This window comes from Falco biarmicus, chromosome 4 (assembly GCF_023638135.1).
Source record: "Falco biarmicus isolate bFalBia1 chromosome 4, bFalBia1.pri, whole genome shotgun sequence".
Lineage (NCBI taxonomy): Eukaryota > Metazoa > Chordata > Aves > Falconiformes > Falconidae > Falco > Falco biarmicus.
The window spans coordinates 50,408,071-50,430,091 of NC_079291.1; the positions used below are offsets into that span (position 1 = coordinate 50,408,071).

Here is a 22,021-nt window from a genome sequence, read left to right on the forward strand (position 1 = left end):
GGGATTCACGCAGCCTGCACAGGTGGCATGCTCATGTCTGACAATAACAAACCATGGGAAAGGCTCCACGATCTATGCTGACTGGAATGCAGCAGGCAGCCAGGCAGTGCTCTGCTCAGGAAGGGATCAGGTGCATTGCCCCAGGAACAGGTTGCTTCACTGGTTGGTTACACTCATGTTTACTTCCTCAACTTGTCTCTGCCCCAAGGAACACACAGGAGGACTGGAGAATGTATCAGAAATGCAACGCATTTGAACAAACTCATAAAAAAATGACAGAAATGTTATAGGATGCTTATTTAGCAGCACATTTTCTGTCTCATTGAGGACATCAGCGAGACGAATCTCCATTCTCTGCCTGTAGCAAAGAGCAGTGCCTTGCAGCATGGGCGTTGCACAAGCATAGCTCAGAGCAATGTGTGATTCATTGGCTCAACAGCTACGGAGTGTTCCTTCCACAGCTCCCCACTGTCATTTCATTCCCTTCCTGGTACTCCTGGCAGTCACTCACCCCAATTCCTTTTCTTTGACATAGGTAATTCTTTACTTCAGTAGTTACTCCCATCGTGATGCTCTGGCTTTTCCTAGTCTCATCTAGATTTATCTAGAACTTTTGCAATATTAGTTTTGCTGATGCAGAAACTAGAGTATCTGCAATTGAATTTGACAGAAAGATGCTCACTTACCGAACTGGAATCTAAGTCCAGAACAAATTATTGTTTCAAATGCTAGGAAAGTCTGTCATATCATTTCTTAGGCTTGCTTTGTGATGTTAGCAACACGAAATCCTATGGTGTGAGTAGAGCCAGTCAATGTATTCATTGCAAATAGATTATTCAATGCATTTGCCCATTTTTCTGTTTGTGAATCATTTGTGAATCATTTATGATTTCTAGTAATGTGTTCATAAGCATTCACCCACATGGATTATAGAATAAATCTCAGCCTAAGGGGACTTCACAAACTATTCACTTTTTACTAGTAATTATCCAGTGTGAATGCAGTAGTTCATTTAAGTCACATGGCATCAGTTATGCTTCATCTTCGAATGATGTAATCTTTTTTTAAAACAGGAGGCAAGTGACTAATACAAGTAGAACTTTAGGGACAAGTAAACATTCAGGACATGCAGAAAATCTGTGCTATAAATAATAAACCAACCATTATACAGATATTTGAGGAAAAAAAACCAAAAAGGGCTGAGCAAGGATATCTATCATTAACTTTTTATTTCTGTTTTGGCTATTCTGCCAGCCCTAGGCATAATGTCAGCTACTACTATGACAACTGTAATGTGAGATTTTTTTCTTTCTTTACTGACAGGTACCAGTAGTGCAGAAGTAAAGGAAAATCGAAACATTGGCAACCTGGAGGATCATCCGATACCATCTAATGAGAGGGCAAGAGGGGGAACACTTAGCAGTAAGAGAAAACGACCCTTAGAGGAAGGCAGTAATGGCCATTTCTGCAAACTCCAGCTCATCTGGAAGAAAGTCTCGTGGTCAGTGACGCCAAAGAATGCTCTGGTTCAGCTACATGAACTTAAACCAGGTTTACAATATAAAATGGTTTCCCAGACAGGTCCAGTGCATGCTCCAGTCTTTGCTGTTGCCGTGGAAGTAAATGGACTTACGTTTGAAGGCACAGGGCCCACAAAAAAGAAAGCCAAAATGCGTGCTGCAGAGCTAGCTCTGAAGTCATTCGTTCAGTTCCCCAACGCCTGCCAAGCTCACTTTGCCATGGGCAACTGCATCAACCCATCCACGGACTTTACTTCTGATCAGGCAGACTTTCCAGATACTCTGTTCAAGGAGTTTGAACCATCTACACACAGCGAGGACTTTTCAGTCTACAACCCCGTTAATAATGAATTGCTTTCCACCGCTTATCGACACGGGCGCTTACTCTGCCATACGCTGGACTTAATGGGCCACGGTAAGCAAAGCAAGCACAAGATGGCATCCAAGGCGGAGAGTGAGAAGAACCCAGTGGTGCTGCTAAATGAGCTGCGGTCAGGCCTGCGGTACGTCTGCCTGTCAGAGACAGTGGAGAAGCAGCACATCAAGAGTTTTGTGATGGCGGTGCGAGTGGACGGGAGAACGTTTGAAGGCTCAGGACGTAGCAAGAAGCTGGCCAAGGGTCAAGCGGCACAGGCAGCCCTGCAGGCCCTCTTTAACATTCGGCTGCCCAGCCACATTCCCAGCAGGAGTAAATGTCACCATTTGCCACAGGTGAGAGCTCCTGGGTAGCCACCACCACATTGGAGTAACTGTTTTGATGAATGGCATCAGTATTGCTGTAGTTGTTGCTGTTCTACCAGATGGTTCCTCCGATGTTATAGCAAGTGCCACCCACAAAATAGCTCTTTGTCATAGAAAGAGCCAGATGCTACAGGCAAAAGCTTTAAAATAGTATCCTGAAATCATTGGGTACGATGTGCAGCCCTTTCCATAGGAGGCATAGATGAGAGGGAAAAATCCCAGGGAAATACCAATGTTTCAATTTGCTACAGAATGATAATATTGACACGGGCAGAAAAATCAGGTGATACTGCACCTTTCTTGACAGAAGGGAGCCCATAAACAAAGGGATGCCCCATATCATCTTCTTAGAGTTAATTTTTGATGAGGACACTGCCATTCAGAGGAGAGTGCAATGACAAGGAATGTGCCTGTTTCAAAGTAAGCTGTCCAGACAGTTCTGCCACTAGAAAAGTGAAGGATTTTTGTTTATTATAGATAATTTTGGGGGGTTGTTGGTTTTTTTTTTGGGGGGGGGGAGCGTTTTGTTTTCAAATATGCCTCCAACCGTACAAGGGATAGTGAAAGCTCTGAAGAATTCCTGGAACAAATGTAGAGATTACTGCTGTATTCATACAGAAAATATAGATCTGAGGCACATACTTAGCATATCAAAATTTCATAGTTGGTCATATGCCAAAGGCTATCTTAGCATTACTCAGACTTGTCAATTTTCTAAGTTCAAAGGAAGCCAGGATTTGCAGACATTGGGAAGCATTACATGGGTTCAAGTAATTTCTTGATTTGTTTGCGCTATCATAAAAGGTTTGATCCACCAGCACCAGGAGGTGATCTACCACTACAGAGCTTCCTTTATGAAAGGAGCTGTTAATGTCCAGGATTTAATGCAAAGCACCGGGAGCACTAAGAGTCATTCTGCTGCTGGCTTGCTGTGAGACCCTAGGCAAGTCATTTAAATCCAATATGCCTGTAATAAAAATGAGCATATTATATGAAAGAACACTTCAAGATCCTTAAGTAGTGTGTAAATGCAAATTATTAGCAATTCTCATTAACGTTAGTAAAGATGTTCATTATATGTTCAAGGAGTGTGATAGATGAATCCTTTAGCTGACACAATTGCCTGCAGGACCCAGGAATTATATTTGTTGACCCAGAAGTTTCCTTCCTATGTTTCCAAAAAGAAAACATGAAAAAAGTAATAAATTTTAAAATACATCATAATCCTCCATATTTTCCTTTTAATTTTGGTTTGTAAACTTCATGAAACAGTGGGATAACAACATAATTCAATAACAGCAGTGATCTTCACAGAGTGCTTTGCAAGCATTTTGGAAGCCTTGGCCAACCTGGCAGTTCCATCCTCCTTCCATCCTCCCAGTACTCTTCTGAAGTACAGATGGTTTAAAATGAGAAATCTGTGCTGTTTACTGCTCAAATTAATTCTGGTAAAGAGTAGTTTGTTTTAATGGACATGCCTATCCTTCCTCATGGAAACCTAGCACTTGGATATAAAGAGGAATCTTTAGTCCCATCCTGCTGGCTGCTTTGCTGCCCCCAGTGAACTTTGCTGGGTGGGTCAGCAGGTAAATACCATGCATTCATCGATCGATGGATTGTCATGTTCTAGAAACTGCGCCACAAGTTTCATTGCCTAAGTTCCTGAGCTCTCTGAAATATTCCCTGGTTGCTTGACATCGCCACTGTCTTCTGCCTGAATATCACATCTTACCTGGATTCCTGATTATTCGCTAGGTGACACATTTTTTAATGTATATTCCCTTTTTTTATGGCCTTTTCTCCTTTCTGTAGACTTCCGCCCTCCTTATCTTCTTCTCACTGTTCAAGAAGTATAAATGTCACTGAAAAGGTGTCACTGAACTTTCTGTCGGTATTTTTTGGGTGGTTATGTATTGTCCAACTAAAAGATTACTCAGGTACTTAATGCCAGCATTCAGCACATTAATTGAGATATAAGCCTTAACGCTGATTTCTGCTGACCTCCTTACTAGCTGCTCTCATCAACAGCCATAGCAGCCATGACACAAAACCTGAGTTTGTGTTACTCAAGTTATCACTTCCACTGAAACCAACTGACGTATTTCCACTGGCCTCAGCTGAACTATAGTTCAAGCATTAAATCCAGAAGCATCTTTACTTGTTCTTGCTGTGTGATGCAGTATCTTGTCAAGTAACTGGTTTTGCTCACTGCTTCAGTCAGCCCATCTGGCTGTTTGCTCAGTTAAAGTGGTGGTAACCGTACTGGGGAGAGTGTAGTTCTCATTGAGCTGTGGTCAGAGCCAGCTGCTCAAAAAGTTGTTTCAGCTCCTTCTTGTCTCCCTGATCTTCTATGAACCACATTTTTGAGGACACATTTCAACCCAAATTTTCAAAGCTATTCTGACTTTGTACGCTTAGCTTGGTTTGTGTCCAAAACTGTTTAAAATCAGGAGAGCACCCTGAACCCCAAACAGCTTAGGGATAGAATTTGAAATATTAGCAGGGGGCTTGATTTCTTCACAGAATAAGGAGTAACTTCATCGTATTTGTTAGGATATCAGATAGTTAATTCACTGATAGTAGAGACAGGCAAACAAGACCAGGTGTAACAGTTTCACCTATGTTTTGAATATTTTGTAGAATTCACGAGTATGTTTATCTCTGTGATTTCCCTTTACAACTTTGCATGTCCCTGTTCATGTTCCTGTTGCTGTTATCGGTGGTGTTAGGGGGCCAGAATTTGCCATTTCCTGATTACAGCCTGACTGGAAACAGGAAAAGCCAAAAATCTTGTAACACTGGTAGTCCAGTTGTGTTGAACTTATGGATTTCACAGCATCCAAGAAAGCATCGAGAAAGTTCAGATGTTCTTACAAGCTGGCTCTTCTGACCATTGACATTTCTGCCTTGCTCATCAGGGCTCCCGGGGGACTTGGCATCCCTCAGCCTGGGCCTTGGGCATACCCTCGGTCTGACAGCCACTTTTCCTGCTGACCAAGGGAGATTCAATGTAAAATGTCAAAAGAGGTACCATATCCTCCAGTCTGTCCTGAGAGGTGCTGCCTACACAAAAGGCTTCCTGAATCACCAGGGAATTCAGAGCATAGATGTAAAATACTGCCACCTTGATCCCTTCTGATTTAGGCAAAACAAAGAAATGCAAGAATAGCAAAGCCAGAAATAGATTAATTCCCTGGGGCAGCTACAGTCCAACTTGCTTCTTCAGCTGCCTCTCCTGCTCCTCACCTGCCAATGCTGAAAACCCACAATGAAATTGTGAGCACTTTACAATATCGGTGCTGTCTTAAAAGGACATCACTGTGCCTCTGATTTTCTTCCCTGTGATTGTTCCCCAGTGTTTTTGGGCTGACTGCAAAATTATACCCAAAAAGTAAACCGAAGCATACCACACTTTACACAAGGTAAAAATTTTAATCCCATAATTTAAAGCCAAAATAATTGAGATTGTGGCTTCTTTACCACCATCAACAGTGTTTTGATCAACTTCTGTAATTCTCATACAGATGCAGTGATGGCTGGGGGGCCTGAGCTTTTTGCCTATGTGTAGGGTGAATAGAAGGTAGCTGAGACAACCCAAGAATCAGCTGAAAAGGCCACAAATTTGCCTGTCTATCTGCCTGCTACTCTTCTTCCTCAAACCAGATGCCTTATCTGTGCTATGCCACTAAAATGCAAGATAAATACTATTAATGGTCTGAAGCTGGACACACCATGTTGATCACAGTAGCTGAGACAGGAGCCTGGAGATCTGCTAAACTAATGGCAGAGACAAAGTGAGTCAGGAGAAGGGAAATTACAACGCATCACTGTGAACCTTCGCTAAGTCACTAAATATTGCTCCTTGTTTCCTAGCATACTTGGTCTTGATTAATTTTGTTTATCAAATAATGCACAATTTCTTCAAATACCAGCTTTTATGGAAGTCTAACAATTGTTTTTACCCATCTTGGGAGCTAATTTTCTTACATTCCAAAATAGGAGACAACAGCAAAGGGTGCTGACCTATCCTGTCCTAATGAGTCTGCACTGGCAGAAAGACATCCACACATTCTCAGATTTTCCAAGTGCAGTGTACTCACTTCAGGAGATCAAGGTGACCCTCAACTGCATCTGACCAGTTTACAGATTGTTTTTCTAATCTTGTAGACCTTCTAATCTATCTCACTCAGTCTAAACAGCATTCTCTACTGCTGTAAAGCAAAAACGTTAATTAATATTGCCATAACAAATTAGTAATAGAGGGGTGGTTGGATTTCAAATGGACCTAAATTAAAAAAGAATAGGTGTGAAAATCACATTCATTCCGCTTTGCAATGGCTTAACACTGCTGTTACTAGTTCACATCCAGAACTGCCAGAGCAGTGGTTGTCAATTTATTTATTTAAATGAAACCTCATTGTGTTTTGTGTTGTGTATCATCCAAAAGAAGCAGGTTTTTTTTTTCCTTTGGCAAATAAAGCTAACCATTTGAATCCAGTTAAATCCCATATTTGCCAAAGGCTTTGTCTGCAGACCAAACCAATCTCAATATCCCCATTGTACTGATCCTTTACCCTGACCAGGTCAAGGATCCCTGCCAGCTAACTTCAGTGTCACCTTGGTGAGCAGTGTCATGGGAAGAACAACCACCGTGACGGGGAAAGCCCCATACCCTACACCTCTCATTCACTTCCCTCCAGAAACCTGTGTTGCAAAACTGGTTCATTTTCATGCAGTATCCATTGTTCCTGCCTCCTTCACTTTATTTCTCTCACTATCCTCATTTTCCAACTTCCTTGCAACCAGGCCCTCTGGCCTGTGTCACAATTAAGGCTGGGGCTGAGGTTGGCATTGATAGATTTGATTCCAGTGTGAAGAGGAACAGCACACAGAGCAGGCATTGAGCTTTAAGAAGCTGTTCCAGCATGTTTCTGTGAAAAGCCTTGTCTGGTCAAGTGACCAGGCACATTTTTAATAACCTTCTCTGTTGTCTCCTGCACCAAAAGAAACAGCTCATAGGGGTGTGTGTGTGTAGCTCCTGACAGTGAGATGCAAGAAAGGGAAATGGTGGGGACTGGAGAGATGCCTCTGCAATACAAATAATGTTTGATTTTCAACCATCTATTTCTGACTCTGTAGGTGGGGAAATTTGCTTTTTATAATCAGAGCAACGGGCAGTTGAGACATTTATAGGATTACGGTTTCTTAAGCAAAACAATAGAAAAAGAACCTATTTAGAGGCACAGCATTAGTGCCTCGGATACTGCTATTATTATCCTGGCTGCTAATAAGATTGCAGTCGCTTGTAGGCTCACAACTGAGGAACCTGGACCACCTCCTCACCCCTCATACAAGTCCAACATAAAACATGATTATTGCCCTAGAGAGATTACAGCTTGAGTCTTAGATGAAGAAATTACCATGTTTTAATGTATATGATCCATGCAAGATCAAAGGGAGATACAGAAGGGTTACCTACATGGAGTCACGGGAAACAAATTAACAGGGTAGAAAGCACAACGGTGGATCCTCTTGCACCCCTCCTGGAAGATACGTATGCTCAATTACCTCTCTGAAATGCCTGTGCACCAAGACACACAGCATGGGAAACAAACAGAACAATTAGAGATCTGTGTGCGGTCGCAGGGCCATGATCTCATTGCAATCACAGAGAGATGGTGGGACAGCTCGCATGGCTGAAACACTGTCAGGGATGAGATGGACTGTTCAGGAAAGACAGTCCAGCAAGGCGAGGTGCTGGAGTTGCTCTTTATGTGAGGGAGCAACTGGAATGTATCGAGCTCTCCCTTGGGGTGCATATAAAATGAGTCGAGAGCTTCTGGGTGAAGATTAAGGGGCCCGTCAACATGGAGGACACTGTTGTGGGTGTTTGCTACAGGCCACCTGATCAGTCAGAGGCAGTTGGTGAGCCCTTCTACAGACAGCTGGAGGGAGCCTCATGATCACGGGCCTTGGTTCTCATGGGGGATGTCCACCTCCCTGATACCTGCTGGAGAAACAACCCAGCCAGGCTCACACAGTCCAGGGGGCTCCTGCAGAGCATCGATGATAACTTTTTGATGCAGGTGGTGGAGGAGCCAACAAGGCGAGGTGTACTCATAGACTTTGTATTCACACACAAAGGACTGGTTGGGGATGTGAAGGTTGGGAGCAGCCTTGGCTACAGCGACCATGAGATGATGGAGTTCAGGATCCTGCATGGAGGAAGCAGGGCAACAAGTAGGATTGCAACCCTGGACTTAGGAGACCTGACTTTGGCCTCTTCAAGGACCTGCTTGGAGGGATCCCATGGTTTAGGACTCTGGAAGGTAGAGGGGTCCAAGAGATCTGGCTAATATTCAAGCATCACTTCTTCCAAGCTCAAGATCACTGCATCCCTGTGAGTGAGAAATCAAGCAAAGGGGGAAGGAGGGCTGTGTGGATGAGCAAGGAGCTTCTGGCAGACCTCAAAGAGAAGAAGGAAGTTTGCAAGGTGTGGAAAAAGGAACAGGCCACTGGGGATGTAAGGATGTTGTCAGAGTATGCAGGGATGCAACAAGGAAAGCTAAAGTCCATTTGGAAATAAATCTGGCAAGGCAGATCAAGGACAACAAGAAGAGCTTCTTAAGTACATTAGTAGGAAAAGGATGACTAGGGAAAATGTGGGCCCGCTGCTAAATGAGGTGAGTGTCCTGGTGATGAAGGACACAGAGAAGGCAGTTACTGAATGCCTTCTTTGCTTCAGTCTTTCCTGCTAAGGCCAGCCCTCAGGAATCCCAGAGCATGGAGGCAAGAGAGGAAGTCTGGAGAAAGGAGGACTTTCCCTTGGTGGAGGAGGATCAGGTTAGAGATCACTTAAGCAAACCTGACACCCACAAATCCATGAGCCCTGATGGCATGCACCCCGAAGTGTTGAGGGAGCTGGCAGATGTTATTGCTAAGCCACTCTCCATCATCTTTGAATGGTCATGGAGGACAGGAGAGGTGCCTGAGGACTGGAGGAAAGCCAATGTCACTCCAGTCTTCAAAAAGGGCAAGAAGGATCCAGGAAACTACAGGCCAGTCAGCCTCACCTCCATCCCTGGAAAGGTGATGGAACAGCTCACCCTGGAGGTCATCTCAAAGCATGTGGAGGAAAAGAATGTTATCAGGAGCAGTCAGCATGGATTCATCAGGGGGGGAAATCATGCCTGACTAATCTGATAACCTTCAATGACAGAATGACTGGCTGGGTAGACAAGGGGAGAGCAGTGGACGTTGTCTACCTTCACCTCAGCAAGGGTTTTGGCACTGTCTCCCGCAACATCCTCACAGGTAAGCTCAGGCAGTGTGGGTTAGATGAGCGGGCAGTGAGGGGGACCAAGAACTGGCTGAATGGCAGAGCCCAGAGAGTTGTGGTCAACAGCACAGGGTCTCGCTGGAGGCCTGTAGCTCACAATGTTCCCCAGGGGTCAGTACTGGGTCCAGTCCTGTTCAACTTATCCATCAGTGACCTGGAGGAAGGGACAGCGCATACCCCCAGCAAGTCTGCTGATGATGCAAAACTGGGAGGAGTGGCTGGTACCCCAGAAGGCTACGCTGCCATTCAGCGAGATCTGGGCAGGCTACAGAGCTGGGTGGAGGGGAACAACAAAGGCAAGTGCAGGGTCCTGCATCTGGGGAGGAATAACCCCATGCACCAGTACAGGCTAGGGGTTGATCTGCTGGAAGACAACTCTGCAGAGAAAGAGAAAAAGACCTGGAAATTCTGGTGGACAGCAAGGTGCCATGGGCCAGCAGTGTGCCCTTGTGGCCAAGAAGGCCAATGGGATCCTGGGGTGCCTTGGGGAAGAGTGGCCAGCAGGTTGATGCAGATGATCCTCCCCTTCTGCTCTGTCCTGGTGAGGCCACATCTGGAGTGCTGGGTCCAGTTCTGGGCTCCCCAGTTCAAGAGAGACAGGGAGCTACTGGAGTCCAGCAGAGGGCTATGAAGATGATGAGGGGACTGGAGCATGTCCCTTTAAAGGAAAGGCTGAGAAAGCTGGGCCGGTTTAGCTTGGAGAAGAGAAGACTGAGAGAGGATCTTAGCAATGTCTACAACTAGGCTGTGGAATCTCCTTCCCTAAAGACACTCAAAGCCGGCCTGGCTGTGATTCTGTGCAACCTGCTCTAGAAGAACCTGCTTTAGCAGGGGGTTGAACAAGACGATGTCCAGAGATCCCTTCCAACCCTGACTATTCTGTGATTTTGTGACTCCGATCGGTTGCTTTCATAGCATCAGCACATATGTGTAGACACATTAAGGAGTTTGCACATGCAAACCAGTCATCACTGCAAAATAACACACTACTTTGCATCAGCTGGGCCACAGTATTGCTCCAGCTATCTGCTGCAGGAAGTGTTTGAGTTGGTGTATCCATCTCCAGCCTCCATACCTCTCTCTTTTGCTCCTCAGTTGCCATACCCTGTAACTCCCTGCTCTCCCCTAGCCATAGGTGACTGACAGAATCCCCAAAAGATTCCCCTGCACTTGTCTTTAAGTCTTACATGATACAGAACATGCTCAGGGCTTTTACAGCATTAGGTATGCTAAACAAAACTCTTCTAACAAGATGATAAAGTCTAAATATACTACTCACCCAATTAATAATACTTAGGGGAGCTGTAATAATGGTGATAATTAGTTAATGAATGGCTGATCTTCATTTAAAGAAGTGAAAAAATAGTATCTTGAAGGGAAAAACCTTTAAGACCAAAAGGCATTTTTCTCAAGTGTATATATAATCATGTAATTTAAGCTTATAAGTGTCCCAAACCCCTTGTTCTTCTGAAAAAAAAAGGAAAAATAAAAATATCTAGCTTTACTTTATACAGACTCTGAAGAGTCCACTGTGATTACAGTGCATTTAGAGTGGGGTGAATCTCATTTAGCCATCTGACTTGGCTGCTGGCTGCTCTTTCAGCACAGTTGCAAATACTTCATACCATCCATACATCCACAGAACCAGCGTTTGATTTCTTCCCTTTGGAGTCTAGATTGCTTATTAAACATAGCTAGTGAGACACAGTGTGGGCTCTGCTGACTTCTGCCATTTACCACAATGAACCGGCTTTGCCAGTCCGGGAAGCTGGTGGTGTGGATCTGATTTGTCAAAAATCACTATTTGTGCGACCCATTATGGTGAGACAGTTTGTGCAGAATGATTAAGGCTCCATCAGCGAGCAGAGTGAGTTAGTACATAAAAGCTGAATCCCAGCCTGGTGTCATCCACACATAAAACTTCCTTCTAAACCAGACACTCTCGCAGCTGCCAGAGTCGTCTTTGTTGCTTTCTGGCTTTGTAAGTGAGCTAGGGACACTTCAAAAAGCTCCCAGTAAGCTGGACCTCATTAAAGCTCTCGCTTCATCCTGGACTTGCATCCTGACATAGTTTATGATGCTTCATTATTATCTACTTAATACAAGCCATGATAGTTCTGCTCCGCTAAATGGAGCTGTAATACAAGTGCCTGCAGTGAATTTTTCTTTGGTCGAGTTCCATGCAAAGCCATCTCTGCTTGAGCTGAAGTGTTATAATCATGCCAAAACCACGTTCTTTATCTATTTTTATCTGTAGTCACATCTAGGAAGCTTTAATTATTCAAACAGATATTTTTTTCTTCTATATACAGAGTATCAGAAGCAAGCTCCTACCATTTGTTTTACGATGACTACCTCCCTCTTGTGGTCCTTGTGCCAACCGTGTGGCAGGCAGATCATCGCGCGAGAGGAAGATTAGTAGCATAAAATGCCAGCGCACCTTGGAAAGGCAGCAGCTCAGAGCCTGCAGTTTCCCCAGTGATGCTGCTGAGAAGCCCAGTGTCACATGCAGCAGAGGGACCACTCCCTTCCTGCTGAATAACAGGGAATGTCTTTGTCCATTTTATTTTATTGCATCCGTTAGCCTTTAAATAGTGCATTTGTATAGTATTTTTAGAGAAATCCAACGTTTCTCCTGCCCCTTTATCTCAGCTAAACTGCTCACGCATACTGTAATGTGAAAGGATTATATACATACACACACACAAAATAGTATGCACGTCATAAAATTCAATAGGTGGAATATATTTAGGGCTTAATCTTAGGATAGTTGAGAATTAATGGACAGAGCAGACTTCAGACTTGTTATAATGGATGTAAAATGTGATTTATGTGTTTAGCCATTTATGCAGCCAAACAAAACTAGAGAACTGGTTCATGTTCTTTGAGAGTAAAATCCTTTGTTGTTCATTTAGTGCTTTCTTTATATGAGCATCTTACATGTGAGTTTGGATCTCTAATGGGAGAAAAAAATATTTCATTCATGTGCATGATGCATGATGTAAACTTTTGTTAAGATAAAATATTTTTGCAAACTCCTGAGAAATAAAAATGGGAGATAAATATGCATATTCACTGGGAAAGTGAGTAAATTATCCATTTCCTTTCATCACAAAGTTTTATTCCATGAAAACTATCCATATTGTCTATGTCTCATTATACCCATCAGCTTCTTAGGCTGAATTCTAAGACACATAAAATATTAATGCACCCATAAACCTCTCCTCCTTTACTTTAAAAGCTTCAACATTGTCTTTAGACAAATTCATTTTGCTTTTTCATCCTTTCAAGTTTTCTAGTTGATAGTTTACTTCCAAGCAAGCAACTGTTATTTCCTATTGTCTTCTGAACTGGAGTAGACATTTGGTATGAAAACACCTAAGCGTGATTGCTCTTAACCTACTTGTCTTTACATCTACTGCAGACACCAGCCTTGTAATCAGCTCCGAATTCAGACAATGGTACCTTAAAATCAGTGCTACACTGAGACGTCATCCAAATAAGCCCATGCTACTGAAACCACAAAGATTTGCTGTATAAATTCTTTGTGTGCTATTTCTTCTCACTCTCTATATCCAATTCACCTTTAAAAACTAAAGATGGAAAGAGAACAGTCCCTGAACAAACATAGATAAATGAAAAAAATGAATGTGTTTTGGTTTGTTCAGAGAAATAGCCTAAGTGTCCCATGACCTCTAGATTCTTTGTTCATGTCATTTAGTTGTTGAGTTCCTATTTTTAGGCCATCTCCTATGAACTTAGCACTATTATTCACAGAAATAATTACAATCAACTCCTTTCCCTCCTATGTGTGTCATTGCTTTATTAGGTTAAACACAAGGAATAACGTGAGTCTCTGAGGTCTTGTGAAGAGGGTGAGAACGGCAACACTGGCTAAATTTCTTGTCTGATAATTAGCTTTTATCCAAATCAACTCTGCCCTGTACTTTTAAGGAATAATCCTCACAGGGATATATAAGAATAAACTCATTACTTCTGAATCAGTCTCCTCTTTTTTTCTACTCTCCTTGATACACATACAAGTAATTCTAACTCTTGGTGCCTAATGACCCTTGTACACCGATCATATGGACAACAGTTCATAACAGCACCACCAATACACTGTTAGGCCTTGGTTATCCTGGTCATTGCAGACAAACACTGTCCAAGAGAGGTGCAGAAATTGAAGACGCTTGTTTAAACCTGATCCAGCTATACTGCAAACCGAGGGAGTGGCCATCAACATGCAGCAGCCAAAAAAGCCAAGCTAGAAAATAACAGGGAGCAGTGGTTGATAACACAAGAGACATAAAATCGAGTTCCTTGAAGGCTTATGATTATGGCAGCAATGCCAGCCAGATGAGCTGACTGATGCACACCAGAAGATACAAATCAGAGCCACACTGAAGCTTTTGTGTCTGAGTATCAGCAATTCAGATGACCATGGAAACAGATCACATAGCTCTTAAAGCTGTTCTCTGAACCACAAGTTAGCAGGCACCACTTGGAAAGCAGCATGATTTGCCTCAAAACAGTGTCCTGTAATAATGTATTATGGTGACTCATAGCATGATAACATGGAGAGAAGAGGAATGTCCCATGAGGGTCACTGTTCTGGAAAACATCTTCACAAATGCTAAAGGTAGTTATCAACTCCTGTCCAAGAAAAAAAGAAAAAGCCCAGGCACGTACATTTCTATTGATCATATGGATCATGAAGCTTGCAGGTCAGCCCAAGGGTTTTGCTATTCCCAGCCAGGACTGACAACACATTAAAACACTGACATATTTTGCTGCCTTTTGTGGCATTGCATGTTCCTCCTTCAGTGGTCAGGATTTTTTCCTATATAGAGTTACATGGATGTTACGAGAACAGCAGGTACAAGTTCTTAACACAGAGATACCTTTGCCCATTCTGTACTTGTCTTCTTCAAAAAGAAACCTTCTTCAGTGGTGTAGCACATTCCTGCTGATCATCATTCATCCACATCTGTCTGGTTCTCTGATGGTTTAGGCCAAACATCAACCATCAACTCTGGCAAGCATCTCAGCCTGACTGCAGGAGTCTGTGTGTTGTATTTGCCCTTCCACTAGGTGCTGGCTACTAGTTAGACAAGACAGCAAAGCAACTGAAAACCTATTTATTTACTAAAAAAGCAGATGATTTTACTGAAATCCACAAAAAGTTCTGAAAACAAAAACACAAAATATTGCCATATGAACCCTCAAGTAGAAATTATTTTTTCCCTTCCTTTTTTTTGTTTTAGTGTAGGATATTTTTGGTGACAATCATAATAATCCTACTGATAGGAGATGCCCTCTGCTTCTGCAGGGCAAGAACCTTCAGCTGCATGTTTTACATTTTGACTTTGAGGGAAATCAATGTACAGGAGGGATGAGGCTGCTTCTGTCACCACGTTCTGGAGAACACTGATGGGAAGAAATGAATAGCATTCCTCAAAACACTGACAAGCTACAATGCATAAATTTTCATCTCAAATCCTGTATTCATAAAAAAAGAATGTAACAGATCTTTCAGATTTTGTCTTTGATGTAGATATTTTGAAATTTATCTCTCTATGAATAGGCAGGATCCTAAAATGAGTGTAAGTTTTCAGAAAATTACATCTTTGCCTCCATCTTTTCTTGGACATTTGTGGACTTAGAGAGATCTTAAGCCCTCCCTCTCTCAAAAAGAAAGAAAAAAAAAAGGAAGAAAAAGTGATCTCCTTTATATATCAAAAGTCGAGCAAACAAGCTAAACTAGAAAGTCCTTACAGGCAGGTTAACACCCTTACCATGTAAATGAGCTGAAATCAAGGAGATATCTGAGCAAAGCTTCACCATGGTAAAGCAGGAGTAACTTGTGCAAATCCGGGGGATCTGTTGGGGAGCCTTTGATAACAACAGGTCACCAGATAAATGCAATGAGGCTGAACTGAGCAGCAGGAGAGAAAGAAACATTGCAAAGACAAGCTGGAAAAAAAAAAAAAAAAGCCTTCCAGGCTGCCTTTGACAGAAATTGATCTGAGCAAATTAAACACTCATACTGTAGCTGTTAGCAGCCTAAGGTTTTTTTCCTTCTCCCTTTCGAAACAAGAGATGCTTTCAGGGACATCAGCACAGGCAGATTTGCCTTTGCTAGGCAGTGGTATCTGGTGTGTGGGAGCAGGGCTGCTCCCAGCTGCAGATGTGAGGGAGACTTGATGGGGTCAGGAATAGAGGCTTAAAATACAGAAATTACTCCACTGAGGACCTAGGAACAGCTTTTGGTATGAGAAGCAGAATTGACACCTTTGTTAAAAATCAGGCAAAACCCCCAAGTCTGGGAAGGAAGCTGTTGGAGTTACAGCACAGTCCTGAAGTGAAATCTTTGCAAAGGTAACCATAGGGAAACGCTTTGGTGGTAGCTGGGAGCTGTGTTTTGCTGCCTATGCCACGTGCTATATTCTGGGAGCTTATTTCTTTGCGCATATACATGCTAGCATTACAAATATTAAAAGTCTTTTTTGTGGCTGGGAAATTAAGGTGAATAACTGAACCAACATAAACTATTTGCTGTGATATATGTGGGCATGAAGACACAAAACAATGTGGGAAGCTAATACCTTTATTCCATATTCCCACAGGCATAAACCAGAGCAGAATTTGAACCTGTGGATTTATAGTGAATAAAATATAAAACTTACCCTGAAATATGTTGCAGCTGTTTCTCATTCCATCATGCAGCTGATAAATAGCTAATCTCCAGTTCAGGCCTCTCTATTTAAATGAACACAGTAAAAAGTTTAAATATCTCTGACTGAACTACTTCAGCTGAATATTCTGAGTTCACTGCTTCTGGCCCCTATTAAATGCAATTCATATAAAGAATTTTTTTTACTAGTATTTGTCTCTTGACACAGACGGTATCTGCTCCTCCTAAAAGCTTTCAGACTGGAAGAAATATATACTAAAAAATACATTATTTTGTAAGCATAAGCATCACTAATGCTAGGAGGACAAAGGATTTCTTCTGTGTTAACTGTTAACAAATATTTTGCTCTCCACAGGCAGTCTCACCCCCACCACTAAAACTGATGATTTCCCAAAGCTGGGACCAAAAAAGAAAAAGGGGACTACATCTTTCCCTGCAGCACAGCAGACAAGCGAGAGCTGTGAGACACCTCCAGTTTGCTGCATATTCTGCTTACTCGCTCATCTGCTTTCTCAGCTGCCTTCTGCCCTGACAGTGTCAGGCAGCTGCCAGCCCCACACACCCGGCTGCAGGCAGCGAGCAGGCAGCTCTGCCGTGCCCCACGCGTGGCCAGTCCCCCCTCCCGTGACACGGCCTCCCACAGCATGGGGTCACACGCAACTTCCAAAGTCCTGAGCCCTGATTCCCTTTCCTGGCTCTGGTTGTCCTGTTGCAGGTTTCCATTTTCCCTTCTGACACTGCTGTTCCTAGGACTGGTCTCCTCTCTCCTGGCACGCCTCATCCAGGCAGGAGCAGGCTGGAGCTGGAAGTAAGAAAGCAGCTGTATGAACAATTCAGTAAAATTTTAGGTCAACTGTTAGGTGCCCCGTGCTTGTGATAATTGCTTGCATTAGAGCACATTAACGTGATTGCACTTGCAGCAGACTAACAGTGATCTGTGCAGAGGCACAAAATCAAGTGCAATAATAATACACACGTATGAAAAACAACATGATCACTACCTAATTAATTAATAACCGGTTACTGATTAAAGGGGAGCATTTGGAGCTAAATGTGTCCTTGACAACACTAACAGGATTGGTTTAGCACTGATTGTATTTTACAATAAGACATACAAGTGCAAATAATTGCTTCCACTATATCATGGAATTACTTCCATGACAGTTCAGCTGATTACTTCGAGGTTTTATCTGCGTTTTGTAGCTGCAAGATCCACTACCATTTTGCACCTTGCTAGCCAGTAGTGGAACACTCTTGTCTGTTTACATGTATTGCATGTAATGTAACAGGAGAGGCAGAATCAATACTATAGATATATACAGTACCTGCATCACAAAGGTTACCGTGCCCAGAAAATAGCCGATGAAGACTTGAGGTAATGAGCTGAAACATCCTGAAAGTAATTCCTAGCAGCACTAAAGACAATAATATAACTTCTCTTGACATGGGTAATCCTCCACAGACTGAGGGAAGCACAATTTTTTTCTGGAAGGGAGTTTTGTGGTCCACTGGGAGTTTGAGTGAGATATGGGATATACCCTACAAGTGAGCAACGGCTCATAACTCAGGAGAGGTGGAACCTAAATGAAGTCACAGAGGTCATTCTTATTTTATCACTGGGGGAAATATGCCCTGTATATCACTCAGCCTTCTCATACTTTCAGTTACTGGGATAATTCTGGGTACAGCAAATTGTTTGTGTTTTTTTCATCTAGTGTTTCATGAACAGAAAGCTTTTACAACTAAAAACAATTGCAGAGGGACCGTTTGCCCTGTGAGTCCAAAGCTAGGCTTCTTTACAGATAAGTTTAATGAATACATGGGAACTTTTGGTTCCTGTAGGGCATGGAGCTATCAGCTAAACATTTTTGTCCTCTTTCAGTAAGTTTTGTGCTGCTGCTGCAGTGCAGAACCTAGAAGGGCCAATGAAGCAGTCAGAGAAATTTGCCAATCCTTTTATCTTCCTTCACGGTAGCAGCCATTCGTGTGATGTGAATATTTCTGCAGAAGAGACTTCTGTGCATGTTTTCAGATGGCTTTCCTAATAAAATTGGTTTTCTGTGATCAGCTTTCTGCTGCAGCTAGTAATCCTTGAGACTGTTCAACGATATTTGACAGCAGGAGATATCTCAAGACACTCGGTCTTTATATATTCAATATAAAAATGGGAACTTTGTAGAAGCAAGAGCAACCCAAACTAGTCCCACACAGAGAACAATGCAGTTACCCCAAACGCAGCAGTAAGCTGGCCAGGCAGCATGTTGGCAAGGTGTACCAACACATACTGGTGTCTCCATTTGGTCCTGTTGCTTCTCTTCTTAATGCAGGGGCCCTGGGCGTCCTCTTTTTTAGAGTTATGAGCCTATTTGAGCATGCAGAGTGCAGAGTCACAGAGGCTGTAAGGGGAGTCTTGGGCTTTATAAGTGCTTCCTTGTAGCTGCATGTTATCAAACTATTTCTTAATTAAAGCCTACACAATGGATCAATTCTGTGGCTGTGACCTGAAACAGGTTTTGATATGATGCATCTCAATTTGTTTTCTTGATGAGACAGCTGTACTTTTTCACTTAAAATGGAATTTTTCAGGCTAGATTGTGAGTTGCATAAAAATGCAGGCATCTGGCAGCGTCATGAGCCACCCAGTTCTGACCTCAGCATCTGGCAGGAATACTTTTGCTGGCAGTACAACACCGACCCAGACTTTGAGGGTACCACAGGTTCACTAATGCCAAGCTGCGCCTGTACTGAGCCCAGAAGCCCACAACAGTGCAGGCCTGGCTCCAGCATATACACACCCAGAGCCTGTGCAAAAGCCCCTCCTGCCATGCCTTGGCAGCTCCCTCCTCCCACACCTGAGAAGGCGGCTGGAAGAGGAGTATTTGTGGCATTTGTTGCAAGCACGGGGTCAATGGGATAGCAGAGGCATACCACTATGAAGGGATGAAGTCTCTGCACTTTCTTTTGGGGCAACCTGGCTGCCATGGACACCTCATACTTTCTGCAGAGGGGTACATTGCATCCAGAAGTCTTGTTTCTATAATGCATCTGTGGGCCCTCTAGCATCAGTTAGCTGTCAATGTAGGAATAGAGAATACCAGGAGGCAGCAGATTTCTGTTGTGTACATTTGGATTTGACTGTATTAATTATTTTCATACAGAAAATTTTTCTTTTTTATGAGATCTGTGGGCCTCTTCTTGCTTTATACTGTACAGAATGAAGTAGCGGATGACATTGTGCTAACGACTGGGGCACAGTTCTACTAAACCAAGGAAAGCGCACTCTGACGGGTTCCCTGTGGATGGAGAGACTGAGCCCACATGTCAGTCTGGGAAAAAAATGGAAAGGGAGAATATGAGGGCAGTCATCTCAGTGCTTGATTGGTATGGCCAAGGGATCAGGCAAGAAAAAAGTACTGTTTCTTTTATTTGTACCTATGATGGTAACCTAAAATTTATCTTCTGAGTTTAAGTGCATTCTAGTAACAGCTGTGAACAATTTCACTGTTTTTCAATGCAGTATGTTGCCAGTTCAAAGGACTGCTAGTAATCCTAACAAAGCTCCTTCTGGTTCTCTCAAATGCTAAGATAAATTCAGACATAGAATTATTAAATTCTTTTTTTCTAACATACCTGGTTCTGATTTCTGAGGGGCTTAATTAGCAAAAAGCAGAAGGTTGAGAAATGGTTGATTAGAGGTTCAGCTGTAAACTGGAAATATAGTAAGTCAGATGTCTGTTGATGAGTCTACTGTGGCACATTTATTATAGGATAGATGGGGCAGGTGCTAAAATCCTTACTTAGCAAAATTGAAGCCAATCAATGTTGACACTGGATTAAACAGCAGCATTTGTTGTATTTGGCAGCTGTGGAGGGGTTTGCAGTTTGTTAGAGAAAGGGAGCAGTCTGCAATGCATCTGAGGGGTTTGTGTGCAATACATCAAGAGATGAATGAGCCAGTGTTAAGAGGAAACTAAGTGAGTGTGCTGGTTTTGGCTGGGATGGAGTTAATTTTCTTCATAGCAGCTTGTATGATGCGATGTTTTGGATTTGTGACCAGAACAGTGTTGATAACACAGGGGTGTTTTAGCTACTGCTGAGCAGTGCTTACACAGCGTCACAGCCTTCTCTGCTTCTCACCCTTTCCCACCAGCAAGAAGGCTGGGGTTGGGCAAGAAACTGGGAGTGGGCACAGCTGGGACAGCTGACCCCAGGTGACCAAAGGGATATTCCGTACTGTATGATGTCATGCTCAGCAATAACAGTTGGGGGAAGAAGGAAGAGGGGGATGTTCAGAGTTAAGGCATTAATAATAGACCTGTTAAACTGTCTTTATCTTAACCCACAAATGTTCTCATTTTTACCCATCCATCTGGGAGGAAGGGAGGGAGCAGCTGCGTGGGGCTGAGCTGCCTGCCAGGATAAACCCATAACAGTGAGTAACACTGGGACACGACTGTGGGAAGTATATGAAGTCACCATGTATAAATCTATATTAACATACTGGTTTCCACTGAAGCTGGTGGCAAATTTTTGTTGGGTACAGGTTCCATGTGAGAGGAGCACATTTAGGGAATATTTGGAAAGGAAAAGACTGAGATAGTACAATTTAAAAACCACATTGATGGTTGTTCTCAAATAGCTGCCTGGTTTCCATTCATACCTTGAAGGGCTAATCAATAAAGCATAATTATCTCTTCTGTTTATAGGGTGATGCTTGTCCTCAGTTGAATCGAGAGCTATTGAAAGGCCATATGAGGAAGACCTGAATGTATGTGTCAGGATCAATTCAGAGTTTAAATTGCTTATAATGGCTTTTTAATATCAATGCAGATATCTCCAAGTGGCCTAAAAAGACAGTGACAAAAAAGTAACTGGCTGTGTCACGGGCTGGTTTTGCTTTTGTAGTTTAAAGCAATATTGTCAACTGGAAACCTAGGCAAGGAACTAAGAGTAGTGCTAAATACAACACTTTACATCTTTCTGAAACAGCTTGTGATTGTTTTATTTATTTTAGCTTTCTTTGCTGCCTGATTGTTGAACAATTCAAATTTAAAAAAAAAAAAAAAAGATGACCACTATGAAATTTGTTGAAAGAATTAAGTTATTTATAAAGTTTTGATAGATGGAATCACAGAACAGTTGAAGAAGGAAAGAATCTCTGGAGTTCTTCTAGTCCATCCTCCACTCAAGCAGGCAAGCAGGATGAGCTACAGTAGATTGTCCAAGCCCATGTCTGGTTGTGTTTTGAGTATGACCACAGATGGAGAGTCCACAGCCTCTCTGGGCATCCTGTTCCAGTGTTTGACCATCTTCACACACACACACACAAAAAGTGTTTTCTTGTATTCACGTTGAACATCAGGGTTTTAATTTCTGCCCATCGCCTCTTGTCCTGTCACTGGGCACTACTGAGAAGAGTCTGGCTCCCTTGCCTTCATTTCCTCCCATCAGGTTTTTATACGCATTGATGAGGTCCCCCTGAGCCTTCTCTTTTCCAGGCTGGACAACCCCAGCTCTTGCAGCCTCTCCTCATATGAGAAGTGGTCCAGTCTCTTGATCATCTTAGTGGACCTTTGTTGGACTCAGTCCAGTATGTTCTTACTGCTCTTGTACTGGGGAGCCCAGCAGTAGACTCAGCACTCCAGATGTGCCCCACCAGTGCTGAGCAGAGAGGATCACCTCCCTCACCCTGCTGGCAATGCTCTTTCCAGTGCAGCCCAGGAG

General features: G+C 43.0%; 1 protein-coding gene across 1 annotated transcript in view; it reads left to right on the forward strand.

The window, feature by feature from the left end:
- The window catches only part of ADARB2 (adenosine deaminase RNA specific B2 (inactive)), a 319,264-nt gene that overhangs the window by 211,491 nt on the left and 85,752 nt on the right, over nucleotides 1–22,021 (forward strand). Inside the window, exon 3 of the mRNA XM_056338476.1 lies at nucleotides 1,324–2,231. Within this exon, the coding sequence (XP_056194451.1) occupies nucleotides 1,324–2,231 (908 nt within the window). The remainder of the gene's footprint in view (nucleotides 1–1,323; nucleotides 2,232–22,021) is intronic.